This window comes from Triplophysa rosa, linkage group LG15 (assembly GCF_024868665.1).
Source record: "Triplophysa rosa linkage group LG15, Trosa_1v2, whole genome shotgun sequence".
Taxonomy (NCBI): Eukaryota; Metazoa; Chordata; class Actinopteri; order Cypriniformes; family Nemacheilidae; genus Triplophysa; species Triplophysa rosa.
This window is the reverse complement of record NC_079904.1, coordinates 20,144,932-20,164,179: the sequence shown is the minus strand read 5'-3', so window position 1 is coordinate 20,164,179 and position 19,248 is coordinate 20,144,932. Positions and strand designations below refer to the sequence as shown.

Sequence of the window (19,248 nt, the reverse complement as noted above, 5' to 3'; positions counted from 1 at the left end):
TTTCAAGTTTTGTAGCACAGGCCAAACAGTTCGTCATTAAAAAAAAATATGCAAGAGCAGTTCATCACATGAATAAACAAATGACAAAAATGTTACAGACAGATGGATAAATTAGGACCATATCATTTTTTGTTTCACTGCTTTGTTTCATTCACTCAGACACACAGAACAGCCAGATGACATATTTAAATAACAGGATTCCGCATCTGCATCTAGTTACATGGACTCAATGCGGTTATTGTCACACACAAACAAGCACAACCACGACAAACGCACTTCACACAAACATGCAGCTCTGTCTAATGCACCTATTCTTATTATTCTTAGCACCGACTGATTTTTTTTGTAGCACTGTTATTTTTTCAAGTTACTTGTGCGGTCGGGCAAGTATAATTCTCTCTCACTTGCCCATACAAAACATTCACTTGTCCCGGACAAGCGTTAATGTCGAGCCCTGCACAAACTAAATTTTTAAGATTTCAATTGGGTGAAACCAGTTTTCCCTTCTTGTAAATGGTGAAATTTTTCTGAAGTTACTTGATTTTAAAGTTAAAGATGTAAGTAAGCTATTAGTAAGTGTGTTTTTCAGAAAATTTAAAATTGTGGTATTCAAGTTGTCATGCTGTCAAATCTTTGCTGTTTTTAAGCACCCAGACCAACCCAACTAGGGTTGTCACAGTACCAAAATTGTTGTATTACCAATACCAGTGAAAATCCATGGTTCTCTGTACCAGTTTCAGTACCAAAGCAAAACACAAAAAGCATGCTAATTGAACAACACACGATTTTATTCAATTGTGTAAAAAATAGTGTATAAACAAGCAGTTCTGTATACATGAAGTATATTAGCCAGTTGTTGCTAAAAAGCTTAAGCAGTAATACGCAGTGTTATTTTTTTTACTTGGGTTGTGTTTTAGCACTGCTGCTCTGTGTGAATCAATCCAAGCTCTGCGCTCACCGCATCAGAGTGCATCTGTACATCAGTGTGTCAGTACTGTCTCTATACCAGATGCAACACAAAACGTTATAAAAATATCTAACCAATCTAACATAGAATTAATCTTTTTGATTATCGCGTTGCGCCTCCGAGAAATGTCATCTGAAGAAGTAATATCTGCTGAACCTATTACAATTACCCACCCAAGAATATAAATATTTTTCTGACTGATATTAACAACAGACACATTGCTAGTAAAATTACTTTCTAGCACGTAGATGTGAATGAAGTCCCCATCATGTCCTTTCATATAATTTACCCATATAAGAGTTAAAACATTGAATGGTTAATGAGGACATTGGATTACCATTACCACTTACAATTAAATGCAAACTTGCAAATTAAACTATGCTACAACATTCATAATGCAATTATTTGTTTCCACCTTTCACCACAAAACTTTATTCATTCTCTTTGTGATGCAACAAATGTATGTGATCTGCTGCTTGTTGCATCTATTAAAAGTCGCAGACTCACCACCTGTCAGACAGCGCATCAGTTCTGGGATGACCCGGTACTCATTAGTAACGGATCTTAAGAAAATCTGGTACTGCCAACATTTTTAGGGACAGACTCTGACCCTACTGTGCTTTTAACAACACTAGACACAACACAGTAGCATTTGCTCAACCAGTGGATTGTGTTAAAGAAAGTAACAATTACAGATAGAAAGGTAACAATTAAAGATAGCAAAGTATTTGGGGAAACCATTTGAAAACGGTCTATATAGTTATAGAACTGAAAACAGATCTTTTTGGTTTTAAAACCTGATACTTGGTCAGTTTGTACAATTTCTCAACAAATCTCAATAACAAATATATGTCTCTGTCAAGTGCATAAAATAATAAATGATGTGTTCATTTTCTCTTTTAAAGCTATTCTCTTATCATCCATTAGCATCATCGTTGCTCCCCAGCCCTATTCTGTCTTCCTTCCCTCTGTTGCTCTGTCACTCATCAACTGATTATTAACAGCCAGAGTGTTTCTCTGTAATTTAGGGATACCTTCCGAAAAGCAAATGGGAGATGGACACTTCAGAAGCCAAACTTGGTGGGTATTTCTTTTTTTTGTATCAGTTTAAATTTGGTGCAGCAATAAATTTGTTTTTTTAGCTTAGTTTATTTGTTTCACTAGACTTTAGGGGTGAGAGGTTTGACGGGGAAAAAAGATGAATTTTCTATTGGGGTAAGGGTGGGGTTAAATCAAAGTATCGAGAAAAGAGTAAGAGGAGCTGTAGCAGGCTGTTGCTACAAAGAAACAGGTTTGTTTTAAGGCTCTCTATTGACTTACCCCTGTAATTATGTTTGAAGAGTAGATGAACCTTATAGCGGAAATTCTATGCTTTACAATGATACCAAACTTTAGTGGGTTATTCCCCAAGAGCGGGCAGCAGCAAGAAATGTTCGTATGCGTGTTTCCGGCCATTTCTGTTCGCGATTTTGCTGCATGCATTCACAAAATTATAGTCCTATTTTAAGTAATATCCTACTGATTTTTGACACAAATGAAAATCTATAACTTCGACCCATACAATGTATTGTTGGCTCTTGCTACAAATATACCCGTGCTGCTTGTGACTGGTTTTGTGGTCCAGGGTCACGTATTACAATTTGTTTGTTTTTGCTTTTTAAACTCTACACCATGGGAAAAGTTGAATCATACTTATAAACATCATTTCAGGAGACCCCATGATATAGATAATGAATCATATTACAAAAACAGTCCGTCACGGTTTTATTTCTTAAGCATCATACACAGCACTATATAATTGGTAAATAAAATAGATTACGACGTGAAAATGGTCTTTGCAAAAAATAAATGTACATCAGTAAAAGCTTTTACATGCCGCACAAAATCAAGGCAACTGGCAAAAATCTACCTGTGTCAATCAGAATAACCATTAGCCATTTATAACCTATCCTTTTTTAAGAAAGCTGTATAATGTTTTACATGACCTATCAGTTATAACAGAATATTAGCTAGGCCTACCATCTTTGTTAACATATGTAGAATAGGTGACAACGTTTGATGCTGTCTTGTTTTACCAGATAAGCTGGAAGGTTTGGCTGGTGGCGGGAAAAGAAAACGTGACTCTGATGTGGGCATGGAGGACTTCCTTCAGCTGCCTGATGATTACGCCAGTCGCATGTCTGAACCCGGCAAAAAGAGGGTAATGTGCTATACTGCACCTTGATTAATAACTGTTGCTTTATTTCGATTTGCAATTTCAGAGGTTTAGTTGTTACTTACAGTGTCCTCGAGAGTTACAGATAGAAAGCTCTTCTTCTGAAAAGGTTTGCGTTGTTGGTCTGTATATTGGGGACAATCTTCATAGATTTTTTTGTGCAAGGGTTGGGAGGGGTTTAACATGATTAGTGCGTGTACATTTTGCACTCACCATAACACTGATCTTTCAGGTGCGCTGGGCCGATCTTGAGGAGAAGAAGGATGCAGATCGAAAGCGTGCAATTGGTTTTGTAGTTGGTCAAACAGACTGGGAGAAAATCACAGATGAGACTGGCCAGCTTGCTCAAAAAGCTCTTAACCGCACAAAGTATTTTTAAGGCATTTTGTAAAGACATTCTTTGTACAGCATTTAAGGTGGGTTTCTAAATCTCAAAAACGAAAATATTTGTTTTGCTTTTTAAATAGATAGCTACAGACATGACTTCTTTCTTGTGAACATTATGCAAAATTAACATTATGTGCACGATTATGTCCATGTGTACCCCTCATAATGTATCATTATTTTGAGAACTTTTTATGGGATATTTCACACAAAAATGAAAATACTGTCATTATTACACTCACCCCCGTTATTTCAAACCTGTTTGTCTTTCTTCTGCGGAACACAAAAGAAGGTATTTTGAAGAATGTTGGCAACCAAACAACAGTGGTAATCGTTGACTTGCTTTGGTTTTGTGTCCATAAAATAAGAAGTCAAGGGGCGGGGGTGGCACCACTACACTGAAAGTGGTGGGGCAAATTTTGATGCTTGAAAATGTAATCAAATTTGAGCTAGCAATATTAAGTTAAACTAAATGGCATGTAGCACAAGAAATGCAGGCAAAACACAAATCAAATAAATATTATTACAATTCATTTGAATAAACGGTAAAAATCCTGAATTTCAGTGCTTGCTTTCTAGATGATGGTGAACTCACATTTAACTTATAAAACATTAAATGGCTGACAAGTAGACAATATTTTAAGACACTTTAAGTATATCAAATACCTTTAAACCAATGAACAATATAAATAAATTTCATGTATACCAGTGTTTCCGCTACATTCATCGGGCAGTCCTTGTTGTCGAGTCCTTTTCGTTTTGTGTTCCGCAGAAGAAAAAAATCATACGGGTTTGAAATGACAAGAGGGTGAGTAAATCATGACAGAATTTTCATTTATGGGTGAACTATTCCTTAAAAGTATTTTGAGGATGTACAAATGGCTTCAATCACATGACTTGTGTGACAATAAATACATTTTTATATAATACTGTCTATATCAGAAAATAAAATATTATTCTTGTATAATTCAGCCATTTTTTCATGTTGCAGGTCATCAGTCCATGAAATTCTTTTCCATACTTTGCAGTGTGCTGAAGAAAGGTCCTTGTCCCTTGCTCAGATACAGACATTTACAGTAGAAATTTATTTGATAGTACATGTGAAACCTTGGTGTAATATCTTGAAGAATCATTTTTGTTTTATCTTATTTTTAGTAGGTTAAGCATTGTGTGAAGTTTTGTGTATGTAGTATATATGATTGTAGGTGGGATTCCTTAGGTGATATACCTTTTTTATATTTTATTACAATATATTTCAATGTATTCGTCCATGAGCGGTTCTTGTGTTCCACACATCAAATAAAGGTTAAAAACAGCCTAAAAGAACTTTCATACAACAATTTGTGTAATGGGAAAACTTGAATGAGGAATGGGAAAAAGTAAATAAAGCCCTTATATTGTTAATGCAAGACACAATACATGTCAACTTGGTTTGCTAGCTTGGGGCCACAAATGATTGACAGGCCTTATCATGCTGTGATTGGCTTTGCTAACTTTTACTTGACTGGCCACATATTTTGTCAGAAAACGTACTAGACTATGTTTTTATAGTGGATGTGACACCAAAGCCTTTTTAAATACGAACATTTAATTTATGCAATGCCATATTGCAACCATGAACACTACACATTTTACTAAAACATTTATTTATTGCTCTAATACATGTTTAAAGAATAAGCTTTGTTGTACCTTTTTAAACATCCCTCACTTTGGATCAAGTCTTTATTTTTCCCGAGAAATTAATCCAATGAATACACAATGGGTATTACACTTGTATTGTCAAGTGGTCTACCCTCCAATGATGTTCATTAAATCTAATTTTTATTAAGCTGTAACGATGGACAGAATGTTCTTGAGATTTGTATAGTAAAAATAATAACACTAAAGGTAAGTGCGAAGAGACTAATTATTAATGTTGCACCTTAAATTTCTGGTATCATTTCAAGTGAGGAAAAATTATATTATGAGATTCTCAATTTTATAAACTGTTTATTGTATAATGCTCTTTTCTTTCTTTTTATATATTAGCCTAAATGTTCACAAGTCTGCAACAAAATATTCTTGGTTAATATGATGATAAAATGTGGCAGATGGCCGGCAGCTTAAAAATTAAGAATCGTCATAATGCTGAAAACTGACAGTATAAAGCAATAGTTTGCACAAGATGAAAATACTGTTGTCATTGATTTATTACACTACTCAACTATAAACCTTTCTTAAAGGGATAAAATCAAATTGCTATAAACTGCCAGTGACACTACATTAAAGTTGCAAAAATGTCTATACTGAAAAATATCATTTCGGTGGTCCTCTTTCTCTCACACTCTGAAAACATTAGATGAATATGGGGATAACACTTACATCAGTCAGGACCCTAAAGGGTCTAAAATGGCAACAAAAGTGGTCCATGTGCCTAGGTTTTTGCAACTCTTAAGCTGTAGTAACTGTTGGAAATATACTGTCATTGCTGAAAAACTATTTCCTTCAATATTGAAGTGTGTCATGTTAAGCTGGTGTCTGCTGATGTTCCACTTGTGTCATCGAAACCCTTTTCAGCACAATGTCTGTTTTTGATTACATTTTGCCTTTTTCTTTTAGAAGTCTATAATGCTTCCAATTGACCCTTCGCGAAGCCCGCCCCCTTTTGCTTATGTCCGACATCAGCCAAAGCGCTCCCACTGCACTAAAATAATATTCATTGTGGAAAAAAATGACGTGTATTTTCAGCCAAAAGCAATAAGAAAGTCTTCAATATGCATTTTCTGGATGTGAAAGTGACTCGGAATAAAGTAAACAAAATACAGATCGAAGCTCTAGCCTAACGTACTGTGCTTGCTGTAACGACATAAATCCTATTCGCACAGGATTAGTATTATCTGGGGACCTCTGGTCATTTGTAATAATCGCAGAGATTGTCTGTGATCTTAGTCCCGTGCGAAACGGCCATGTCTGTAATTTGTAAAGTAAAAATTCCCCCACAAATTACCTACCATATTTTGACGAACACCGAGGTCCTGTGATAATATTAGTCGAGTGCGAATCGGCATCTCTGCGATTTGAAATTTTGAACAAGGTTTGGCGGGATCGTATCTAATTTTTTCAAGGTTTCTGTGCACCTTTTCAGTCATCTTTCGCAAAGAATGGAAGCTGCGTTGGAGTGTTTTCACAGTATTTTGGGTGCTGGGTTATGTCGCTACATACCAGACAACAATAATATTGGCAGAGAGAAAATATTCACTGTAAAAAAAACATGACAGGATCAGAAGAGCGAAACAAAAAAGAAGGAATATATGGAGATGGCTGACATGCATGGCAGCATGCGGTAAGGAACATTCTTCTGTTTACATACAACTACAACGACAAGACTTTCAAGTAGGGCTGTCAACGGTAACGCGTTAACGCATGCGATTAATTATTTCAAATTAACGCGTGAAAAATATTTAACGCAATTAACGCAGCATCCGTTTGTTTTGACATCCTTTGTCTAGCGTTGCATTATCCCAGATAGCACAATCCATCTGGTTTACGTCTATTTGACATCTGCAAGACATCTGCAATACATAGTTTGCTCATCTGCAATACGTCTCGGAGATGTCTGAACGTCTGTAATACGTCTGCTAAAGATCTGGAGATCTGCTGCTTAAAAACATCTGCTAAACAACTTAGAAAGAGCTGTTGTACATCCATTCTAAATCATAAACATCTTACAGACATCATCTAGATGTCTATATGACGTCTGACAGCAGACATCTCCGAGACGTATTGCAGATGAGCAAACTATGTATTGTAGATGTCTTGCAGACGTCAAATAGACGTAAACCAGATGTATGTGTGCTATCAGGGATGTAATCACGCTCTTATTCGTGTACAGGCTTTTAAACCACTTAAGCGCGATTTGAAACAGTTGCTTTGACATGTTCAATGAAGATAGACAGCTTCTAAACTGTGGGACGCAGCAAAACGCAACGCGAGGTCCAGCCTGGTGTGTACAATAACGGGCTAAAGGCTGCGTCAATGAATGAATCTCTGTCAGACAGCGCATCCGTGTTAAGTTCTCTTTCGTGCCATGTTTAGAAAGAGGGAAGCGCCTTCACGTCAAATCCGGGAGATAAGTCAGTAAATTCGAGTAAAATCACAGAGTTCACTTATCCAGTGCGAATGCAACATGATCACAGACAATCTCTGCAATTATTACAAATGACCAGAGGTCCCCAGATAATACTAATCCCGCGAATAGGGCTATAGTCTGAGGTAAAATTTGTATGAGTCTGTTTTAAGAAGTCTTTATTGACAACAAGATTCCACAGTGACATGACTTTTAGCTGGGATCATCATGTGTGCACAGTGTGATGGCCAGCAACAATCGCAAAGGACTTTTTAAAACCGCATAATGCGCAGCCGGTTAAACTATGGTTTGAATGTACAAAATGACAGATAGCAATGCGGGGTGGGGGGGTGGTGTTGGGGGAGTCGGGGGAAGGGGGGCATAATATCGGCGTTATGATTGGTCCGGTCGACTGTCAATCAAACTACACGCCAAGGGTCAATTAGGAATAGAGAAAGGGTGACCAAATAAATGATTACTTGATTGTCTTTATTGGTTTCTTTTCATGGGTTGTGGAACAAATGTTATGTTGAATGCAAATATACATACTGTATGCAAATTATGAAGTAACTTGACTGTGTTGGGGTCTTTTTTGCCTTTTTGGCTTGGCATTAAAAGTATTAGCTGAGTCATAAATAGCACGTGTTTAATCACTCTGGAGACAAGAAAATTCCCTGGTGCAGAAGATGACCGATGGCACCACAAGAACTACTGTCCCCTAACCTTCACTAGCGACTCTCTTTATCCGCAACACAGTCCCAAAGAAAAGTCAGGCAATTTTTAAATGTACTATATTATGTACTAATTATAATATTGTACTAGAATAATTTACCAATTATAATGTTGCTATATTTTATTTTAAATAAGTCAGAATATACATCTAAGTGAAATCTAGCATCCACTTGCTGAGAAGTGAAGTTGAGATGACTTAAGTAGCAGTAGGCTCTTCCCAGCAAATGCAATGCATTCTGAAGACGTCCACAGTTAATTTTATCCTCCATATTGTGAGTGACAATGTGTTTAAATTAAATTAGAAAGAACATGCCTGTTTGGTAATTGGGAAGTACTCGTCGTGCCTCAGGAACATTTTGGTACATCGTTGTGACCAGTATGGTCGGGTCCAGGTGCGTCTTAGGACGTAATTACCACATTCCAACAACGTCCAATGTTATGTCGTCACAACAAATAAGGGACTCACAAAGTTTTGTTGCTGTAACAAATATGGTCCGGTTTATTTGTCCTCACAACGTAACTGTTGCATGCTTTAATTCATGGAAAACACTTGGTTTATGGCAACCGTGCCTGGTGTGTAAGGTTTGTTTCTAGAGCAATAACTTGTGCTGCGGTGTCACTTATGCAATTCACAATTTACAGATAAATTGTTTAGTCTTCTCAAGTCTGCCATAGTACCCTCGCTGCAGTTAAATATACATAAATACATGAAAGTGTATTTAAAGGAGCCGTATGTAACATTGACACCTAGCGGTTGAGCTTGGTATCGCAGTCCAAATTCAAAATATTTTTTCAAAAGACTATGCTCACAGGAGTTGCCAGACACTAACAGGAGTGTAATGGAAAGCATCAACTCTTAAACTGAGAGTTTATCTGATAATTTATACGTTTTCAGTGGTTTTGTTGTTTGCAAATATAAATCGATCAGCAGTTTCAGAGGTTGTGCCTTTCAGAGGTCACATTTACGGGCTATATTGCCGTCTCGTTTAAATAACTGTAAAAATATATATATTAGGCCTACGCCTGGTAAGTTGTAAAAAATAATATAGTAATTCTTTAAGTTTGCAACGTAATAGTACCGGAAAGGGTGGAATCTGCTATCTCTGACCCAGATCGTTTGTTTTCTGTAATATGTTATTGTTGCTACTGGTAACCGAGCTGACGAAATACACTAGTGGATAAATCGTCAGTGGGTGGGGTCACACGGACCAAAACAAAAACAGACATTCCGGCACGGAACGCACATTTCAGAGTGGAATAACTGGCTAAAGCATTGTTTTTTGGACAAAACAATATATGAACTTAGCATGTTTCCTAAATGTCTATGAACATATTAAGGTATTTATTCGATTTAATACAGTATAATTATTACATAGAGCTTCTTTAAAATGAAAGTTCAAACCCATCTCTTTTGTGAATACCTGACAGACAAATGAGAAAAAAATAAAATAAAATAACCCTCTCTCTTTCTCTCAACAGGTAGTGGTCTAGCTTTTGTTGAAACTTTGTATTGGCACCTATTGCATTATTGCTCCTGTTTGACATATCGCTTATTGCTCCTTAAACTCTTTGTAAGTCGCTTTGGATAAAAGCGTCTGCTAAATGTAAATGTAAAAATACCTCAGCCAAACGATATCTGCATTGTTGCACATTTTGGTCTTGTATTTAAACAAAAATGTTTAATTGAAGCAAAACAATTGAAGGGGGAATCTCATTAGGAAATAAATGTTTTTCTCTAATATACTCTGGCCACAATTATTAGCCCCCCTTCATTTTTTTTTCTTCTAGCTCCATTTGCAAGTGAAGTGCAAGTCTTCTCTTAAAATGGCTCGTGAGGCTGAAGAATACATGACGAGTGATCTTAGACCCTTCCTCCATACAGAATTTCTCCAGAACCTTTGGTGATCCCTCTTCTTCAGTTCATCCCACTCATTTTCTATAGTGTTCACTGTTCAGATCAAGGAACTATAGGATGGCTATGGCATGACTTTGATTTTGTGCTCAGTAAGTCTTTTTAACCAATGTGCTGATGGAAGACCTAACCACGACCCATTATAAGATTTCTAACAGAGCAAGTCAGGCTTAGGTTTTTTTATCTGCTGGTATTTGACATAATACATGACGCCATGTATCTGAACAAGATGTCCAGAACCCCTGGTATAAAAGTAGGACCACAACAATAAAGATCAGGTGGTATATTTAACTGGAAAATGGCATTTTTATCCCTGTGTGCACCAAACCCATTTTGTGTTTTTGATGCCAATAAACTCCATTTCATATGGCTGTAGACCCCAGTCCTGGTTGAAGTTCCAGAATGGCAAATTAATATGGTGGAGTTTTTTTTTTGCATGAGAGCTGTAGATTTGTTTCTTGAACAGTGTCCCAAACAACATGTGGTGATGGAGGTGCAGTTTGCATTTATTTTTTTAATACTTTCTGACCCCGAACTTAAACTTATTTCTGCAATTCTCTGTCTGTGATCCTTAAAGAGTCTTTGGCTACTCAAAATGATTCTTCTCACTGTGCAATGAAGACAATAGACACACATTCTCTTTAAGGCAGATTTATGTAATGATTAAAACTTGATCATTGCCCTGATGTCTGCAATGAGAATTTTTATTGTTTTAACTATTTCCTTAGTCTTTTTATTTTGTATAGCTCAACAATCTTTTGCTGCACATCAGGGCCCGTATTCACAAAACATTTTATATCACCACTAAGAGCTCTCCTAAAGAGCAGTTCACGTTTTTAGTTAAGAGTTTCCTCTTAAAACCTATTCACAACACTGCTGAGAGCAACTTTTACTAAGGAGCAGAAAGAAATCTTAAGCTAAGAGAAAGGGCGGGGTTGACCTCGTTGCTATGGATGATGTCAGCAAGCTTGCTGACTATGACCACAGTGATTGGCTGATAGAGGATGGGTCTCTGTCCGTCCTTTAATCATAGAAATATTGTAGAAAGAGGTCTCATGCTGACATACTTAAATTGATATCTTAAAATATAATTGCTGCCATATTCAAATTAAGATCAAATATATGCTAAATTACTAATTAAACAAGTGAAGTGTTAATTTTCAAATATGTTTTTTATTGGGCATTCCAATTAATATAAATTAAACTGCAGTTGGGTTTTTATTAAGTGATATTGACTCTAGTGCTGTAGTACTCGAGTCCAGTCTCGGACTCGAGTCCGGACTCGAGACGTTTTTTAATGGTCTCGGACTTGTCTTGGACTCGTTGGTATTTGAACTCGGACTTGTCTCGGACTTGGTCATTGGTCTCGAAAATGTTCTAGTCGGTCTCGTCCGAGTCCAGCGATATACGTTTTATTTTCTCCTTCAAAACAAAACACTGATAGAGCAATATTCTTGTGATCCGAAAACTAATGATCCGAAAACTGTTGCCGACTCTAGAACGAGAGCTGCGCGTGCTCATAAGTTCTCTTTTCACACAGCAGTTCAGTTCAGTGTGTGCTGTTGTTGTAACTAAATAACTCTGGTATATTGGTTCAAGTCCGCGGGACTGTCATGCACGCCAGAAAGTGAATAACTGAATTAATTTGTGGATAATATTAAGTGTTTACGGGAGACGCTAAACGGGAACGATTCAGCTGAACTGGTTCCACCGGTTCACTAAAAAGAAAGAACCGGTTCAAATGAATGATTCGTACGCGGCGCGAACCAGCGTCAATCATTCATCAGGCACGATGTCAGCGAGCAGCGGCATAATACAGATTGGTTTTACAAACCATAATAAATGTATCGACAGTGCGCTTAAAAGGAAACCTTTTGCAACAAAACTTTCCCCGAAACGTGGGACAACATCCAATTTCGTAAGACACCTGCAAAGGCATCACAAAGAGAGGTAAGTTAATGCCATGTTTCAGAGTTAGCATTGCATTTGAGTATTTTAGAAAGTTTGGAAAGTAGGGCTTAAAGATAAGATTGATCGTATTTTTTTGTCATTGTGATGAACATGTTATTTAAGGATGGGCACCGACGTGCTTATAAACGTGCTTATAAACGAGCCGTTGAGCCTCTGCTCTTTCTAGCGGCTCCTCTATCGAACACGCACATGCACGGGCAGGCGCGCACACGCACACACACACACACACACACGCACAAAAGTGTTCATTGCTGCACAACCTTGCTGTTAGGAGGGCTGATAAAAAAGTTCCTTAAAAAAGTAATAAACAGTTACACTTCGGCTTTGTGACTTTAGTGCTATACCTATATAGTAAAAATAAAATGACCTTATTTTATCTGCTTTTTGATCATTACAAACAATAATGAAAATGATTATCTTAGAATAGAAGATATGCTGTCTCTTGCATCACATAAATTATCAATAGTTAAGTATGTGGTCTTGTAGTCATGATTTTTTTCTGTCTCTGTCTTGACTGTCTCAATTGGACTCGGTCTTGACTTGGACTCGAACCTCTTTGGACTCGGACTTGACTTGGACTCGAACCTCTTTGGACTCGGACTTGACTTGGACTCGAACCTCTTTGGACTCGAACCTCTTTGGACTCGGTCTCGACTAGTCCTGGTCTTGGACTTGTCTTGGACTCGACAATGGTGGACTTGACTACAGCCCTAATTGACTCTAAAGGCCAGCTAACAAAAACATGATAACACAATAAAAAAACATGATTTTTGAAATATTTAAAAACAAGGAGTTATCAGTTTTTGCAAATAAACTATATGTTCATGTAAAGTATATGTTCAGCTAATTATCAGCATTTTTTGCCTGTCTGCATCTCAGAAACAGTTAGAAGATATTAGTTGTCTTTTAAGCTTATTGTCATGGAATCTTTCTAAAATGTTTAGGTTTCAAGGCAGACTGCTGTGGCCTGTATCACGAAGCGAGGTGAACAAACACTGAGTTGCAAAGTAAGTTTTGAGTTGACAAAACCATACAAACCCAACCTGGTTTAGATCAGGTTCAGCTGTAGCACAACGCTTGGTATAAACGTTCTCTGTCAACTCAGGTTTGATCCAGAGTTTGTGAGGCGCGTGGACCTGAAAGTGTGACACGTGCGGCAAACAGCCAATCACACGGAACATGGAAAGCATCATCAGTTTGATTGACTTCTTGCGAGTATCAGCACAATTCACTTTTCTGTTGAAGATGAAGAGGTCATTATGAAAAAATTTCATGAATTGAAGCACATTTACAAGGCAGGAATAAACACTGCTGCAGTGAAAGTTTGAGAAGGCAGCTACTGACTATATCAATACAGAATAAACTGAATTTAAATTATATAAGTTTACAATAAGATCAAAAGATAATATGTATGTCATGGTTCTGCTTCTTTTAGTCTTGGATTTCCTGGTCCTGAGGCAGAGCCATGACAAAGTCTTTGGTTATGTGTGGAGAGAAACATATTATTGTCCTTTTGACAATAATATGCGTTCTCTCCAGTGTCTTGTCATTGGCCCCGCCCCTCTCATTTCATGTATTGCTTTCCTTCCGTGTCTAATGTTTCCCACCTGCCCTAGCTCGTTATCCCTCCTTTGTCTTTCCTGTATATACCGTCATGTTTCTTTGTCCTGTGCTCGTGTATTACGTTGTATATGGTGTCGTCGAGTGTATTTGATGTAGCCCGTGTTTGCTGTGTTCCTGTGAAAACCACGTCCTGTCTGCTTCCTGTTATCTTGTTTTCTTGTTTATATCCCCATCGTGGGTGTTTTGTTTTGTACCTTTGTTTTTTGTCATTAAATATATATATCTGTTAACCCCTGAACTGCTGCCTGCATTTGGGTTCTTCCCTCACACATCGTGACAGAATACACGAGCCATCATCAAACCCAGTAGGCGGCATGAACACTGGACAGTCCCACCTAGCTCGCCTCCTCTGCGGACTTCGCCAGGGGAGCGAGAGTGTGGACGAGTATGTGGAGAGGTTCCTGGATGTCGCCGAGAATGGTGTCTTTGGGGAGAAGGAGCTGGCGGTGCTGTTCAACTCCGGTCTCAGGAATCCACTCTCAAGGGCGGAGATGAGGGCGTTGAGGCCGTTGGACTTCGACGCCGTGTGGCTGTCTGCCGTGGAGCGGTCGGAGTCCACGGTCTCAACAAGTGCCCGCTACCCATCTCCGTTGGTCACGATCCCTGAGGGTGGTTCCCTGCAGATCGGGGTTGTGGGCATCGCCACGCCATCCCCCTCACTCTCGGCAGCCTCTCCACCGTCCACCAGCCTCGTGGGCAAGCGGGGGAGGCGAGCATCCTGGGAGTCCACCTCCGAAGAGTCCCAGCCGGAGCCAGCCGTGCCTTATACATCCTTCCTTCAGCCGACCACCAGGCGGGTGGCTCGGCGGAAGAAAAAGAGGCAGCGTGGACTCCAATCCAGCAGATGCAGCAGCCGACGTCCCAGCTGGTGCAGCCGGCGTCCAGTCCGGTGCAGCCAGCGTCCAGTCCCGTGTCCGGTCCCGTGTCCAGTCCCGTGTCCAGTCCCGTGTCCGGTCCCGTGTCCAGTCCCGTGTCCGGTCCCGTGTCCAGTCCCGTGTCCGGTCCCGTGTCCAGTCCCGTCCGGTGCAGCCGGTGTCCCGTCCGGTGCAGCCGGTGTCCCGTCCGGTGCAGCCGGCGTCCCCTCCGGTGATCCAGCCGGCGTCCAGTCCGGTGATCCAGCCGGCGTCCCCTTTGGTGATCCAGCCGGCGTCCAGTCCGGTGCAGCCGGCGCCCAACCTTGCCCAGCTGACTTCCAAGTCGGCGGTCCCCCCCAGGACTTCCTCCCCTAAGTCCCCCAGGACTCCGCGCCCTCGAGCGCAGCCGGGGACTAAGACTGTTCTCCCTTCTCCCCACCCCCATGGACTGCCCCATGTGAGCCCTTGTTTGGTCCCACCCCACCTCCCATGTTTGTTATTTTTATTGTCCCACCCAAGTCCCATTGTTGTTTTGTCTTGTCTGCCCCTGATTTTGTTCTCCATGTTTTGTCTGTTCTTGTCTCTATCTCAGTCTGCCTTGTCTCGTCTGTCTACCCCTTGGTGAGCACCTGGAGGTGCTCATTAAAGGGGGGGGGGGGCTTCTGTCATGGTTCTGCTTCTTTTAGTCTTGGATTTCCTGGTCCTGAGGCAGAGCCATGACAAAGTCTTTGGTTATGTGTGGAGAGAAACATATTATTGTCCTTTTGACAATAATATGCGTTCTCTCCAGTGTCTTGTCATTGGCCCCGCCCCTCTCGGTTCATGTATTGCTTTCCTTCTGTGTCTAATGTTTCCCACCTGCCCTAGCTCGTTATCCCTCGTTTGTCTTTCCTATATATACCCTCATGTTTCTTTGTCCTGTGCTCGTGTATTACGTTGTATATGGTGTCGTCGAGTGTATTTGATGTAGCCCGTGTTTGCTGTGTTCCTGTGAAAACCCCTGTCAAGTCGAGTTTAGTAAGTCTTTAGTTTAGCTTTTGTCTAGTGTTGTTTATTTTAGTCTAGTCTAAGTTAGTCTACGTCCTGTCTGCTTCCTGTTATCTTGTTTTCTTGTTTATATCCCCATCATGGGTGTTTTGTTTTGTACCTTTGTTTTTTGTCATTAAATATATATATCTGTTAACCCCTGAACTGCTGCCTGCATTTGGGTTCTTCTGCACACATCGTGACAATGTATGCTTCATTACTTTAAAATGCTATGATACTATAATGATACAGGCCACCGGTGTAAAAGCCATTTTTGGATTGTTGTGAGTTGGTCTTAGTGACTTAGGAGCAGTGTTGGGTAAGTTACTCTGAAAAATGAATTACTAGTTACTAATTACATATTCAATAGTGTAATTACATTACTGTACAAATTACTCTCTCCAAAAAGTATGTAGTTACTTATTACTAATTACTTTCTATATCCTATATCAACCTTGATTAGTTAAGTGATTCAAGGATAGACATGAAACGGCTCTTTTTAATTCATTCAAATAAATAATATAAACTACATAAAGTACTCTTATTTACTGACCAAAGTATTACAAATGTGAGAATTATACATTAAAGCATTCATTTTAAAGTTAGACTTTGAATTTTGATGTTAATTCCACTATTGCACACACATATATTACACAAAGTAGTTTAATTACATGAAAAGTAACTGTAATTAAATTACAGAAAAATAAGAGTAATCCCTTACTTTACTTTGTCAAGTGAAAAGTAATTCAATTACAGTAACTAATTACTTAGTAACTAGTTACACCCAAAACTGCTTAGGAGTCCTCTTCACTACTCCTAACGTTTCACAGATTTAGGTGCTCGTTTTAGCGCTAAAACTCTTTGTGAAATATTCTTATCGCAAAATAGGAGTCTGACACGCCCATTATTTTTAAAAGTTTCTCCTAAATCGGCTTAGTTAGGACCTGCTTTAAGCCTCAAGATGCTTTGTGAATACGGGTCCTGAACTATATTCTTTGGTTTTACCTATTGTGATGAATGATTAAGGGGGTTTGGGCTTTGTGTTACTTAATATTTATTCTCCTGTGCAACAAGAAGACATTGTTGTACTGGACTGTTTCTAGTCCCCTTGGTGTGCTAAGAAAATGTAAATATCAATGGGTATATACTTGAGAATTTTTTTTAATAAAAGATCAAAATGAGAAACAGTGCAGATATATTTTCTTTGCTCATATTTACTGAGGGGGCTAATATGTTTGTCCCCAACTGTTCACGCAGTTGTGCTCAAAATGATCCATACCCTAGGTAAATATGATCAAGGACACTTGTGAAAATAAATCTGCATTTTTAATAGTTAATTTTTTTGATTTTTTATTTAAAAATCAAACTTTTCCTTGGAGCGCAATCATTTTGTTTTTTGATTAAAATAACATTATGAACTAAATGTTTTTCTTTAATACACATAATTGTAGTTTTCACTTCCTACTGAATGGAAATCAATCTGACGAGACTCACAGATCATGTTTATACAGGACAAACAGTGTCTACACCAGATCCGTGGTGTGACATGACACTACTAAAGACAATAGAACTTATTAAAAACAAGTCATTTTTCTCATCATCACATTGTGCCGCATCCATTGTGACCAGGTTTACTGATTATAATAGGTTCTATTGTCTTTTGTCATGTCCGGTACAGACACAATGAAAGTTTTTTACCAGTGTGTTACAATGTAAGCCATCAGAGTGTCTTGACAGAAACAACAGCGTGGCTTGCTAGACGATTCAATGAGAACTGCAGTTTTTCATGAGACTGTTTTGCCATGGGGTGTGTTTGGCGTGTGGCGCTGCGCAGATTGATCTGCGACAGGCTTATGTAAAAAAAGTAATTTTTCTTTTGTAATTTTACTCCAAAAAGCAAACTTTCTTGTATTCTAGATTCATTACAAGTAAAGTGAATATTTCAAGAGTTTTTTTAATTTTTTTATTCTGATGACTACGACTAAAAAATAAAAATCTGTTTTTAAAAAAAATCTGAATATTCAAAATAGGATACTGTCTCCTCTGTGCGGGAGCTTTTGTCACTGTCATTTGCTGGAAAAACAAGCCTCTGGTTCACACACAGCCAAGGGATAACAGAAGTTAGACATTATCATTAATAGTGTTGTCAATACGAATATTTCTCTTATACGAACGCATCGATTCGCTTCTGAAGACCTTTGTTAAGACCACTGTGCCGTGTCGAGTGGTTGTTTGATCGATGGATGCACTTTTTGGAGCTTAAAAAAATCCCCCCCCATTCACTCCCATTCTACCGCTTGGAAGAAAAAGCATACGTCATATTCAGTTAGGATGCCTTGAGGGTGAGTAAAATATGGGAAAATTTTGTTTCTTGACTGAAGTATCCCTTTAAACCATAACGTACGCCAGCAAGAACTAAATCACTAATCTTTAAAAGAAAAATCTATGAAAACAGAATTGAACATGCTGCAATGCATCTTGGGAACTTTCAACCTCTTGCAATATTGTTTGTTCAGAATACACAGTTTTACAAGTTGGGCAAACTTTGACACATTTTGGCCAAAAACTTGAAAGTCCAGTCAACAAAATAAATCAAATATTTAATTATTATGCATGTATAATATATCATATTACCATGTTACCATAGACTTTTACTAATCAAAATTTCAGATGAGGTTTTACACTATTTGTAACATTAAAATCATCTGCTTAAAGTGTTATGCCAACAAAACTGATGTTTCGAGGCATGGACCCCATTTGGCAATAATACAGCAGCAGGAGATCCTTTGTCCTGCAAAAGTGGGTCCTTCATGCAGGGGTGTACAGTGTAAATGATCAGTCTGCACAGTAATGCGTGAAGTCAAACACACCATCTCAGCTAGATGAGCAAGTTAGGAACCTAAAGCGGCATTTTAATTTGTTTAAACAGAACTCAAAACGCACACTAAATCTACTACAATGATGTTGACATTGTGAGTTCAGTAGAGGAGTGTCATGGATAAGTGTGCTGGTTTGCAAATAAGAGTTCTAATGAGAAGTGTAGTGTTGAAAACATTTTTGTTACGCTTTGTATTTTGTGTGTTCTGTTATGGAATATTAATGTCCTTTGTCAGTCACCTACCTGTTTTTAAGTGATAAACTGCACTACTTTAGGTTGTTTTCAAAGATGATAACAGACATACTATTTGTGCTGTTTAACAATCACTCAAAACTAATAACACCGTGTCATCTGGGTGTCACAGGGTCTTTGGCTAGTCAGCTTGACCTTGAAAATAATTTAGCTTTAAATATGCCTAATTAATGTTTGGCAGAAATATCATCGCCACTTTTCATGATTTTAATTTTTTATAAATCCTTACTATTGGTCGACCTTCATGTTTTCAACCTTCATGTTTGTCTGTGGGGTTTGCAAATATTTAACCAATAAAAAGTATTAACTAGGTAAAGTTTGTCGAGACA

General features: G+C 38.5%; 2 protein-coding genes across 2 annotated transcripts in view; both read left to right on the top strand.

The window, feature by feature from the left end:
- Window positions 1-8,008, top strand: part of ylpm1 (YLP motif containing 1) — a 34,354-nt gene extending 26,346 nt beyond the window's left edge. The window contains exons 17-20 of the mRNA XM_057352189.1: window positions 1,996-2,047; window positions 3,046-3,167; window positions 3,415-3,598; window positions 4,558-8,008. Coding sequence (XP_057208172.1) covers window positions 1,996-2,047; window positions 3,046-3,167; window positions 3,415-3,561 — 321 coding nt within the window. The 3' untranslated portion in view covers window positions 3,562-3,598; window positions 4,558-8,008. The remainder of the gene's footprint in view (window positions 1-1,995; window positions 2,048-3,045; window positions 3,168-3,414; window positions 3,599-4,557) is intronic.
- Window positions 8,009-8,028: 20 nt separating this feature from the next.
- On the top strand, window positions 8,029-17,734 carry LOC130565963 (translation initiation factor IF-2-like). Its single transcript, XM_057353141.1, has 2 exons — window positions 8,029-13,293; window positions 13,392-17,734. Exon 2 carries the CDS (start codon window positions 14,224-14,226, stop codon window positions 15,136-15,138), a length of 915 nt encoding a protein of 304 aa, XP_057209124.1. The 5' UTR covers window positions 8,029-13,293; window positions 13,392-14,223; the 3' UTR covers window positions 15,139-17,734.
- The last annotated feature ends 1,514 nt before the right edge of the window (window positions 17,735-19,248 follow it).

Excerpts from the sequence above, each read along its gene's own strand:
- LOC130565963 (XM_057353141.1), top strand. The coding sequence starts at position 14,224 with ATGAACACTGGACAGTCCCACCTAGCTCGCCTCCTCTGCGGACTTCGC.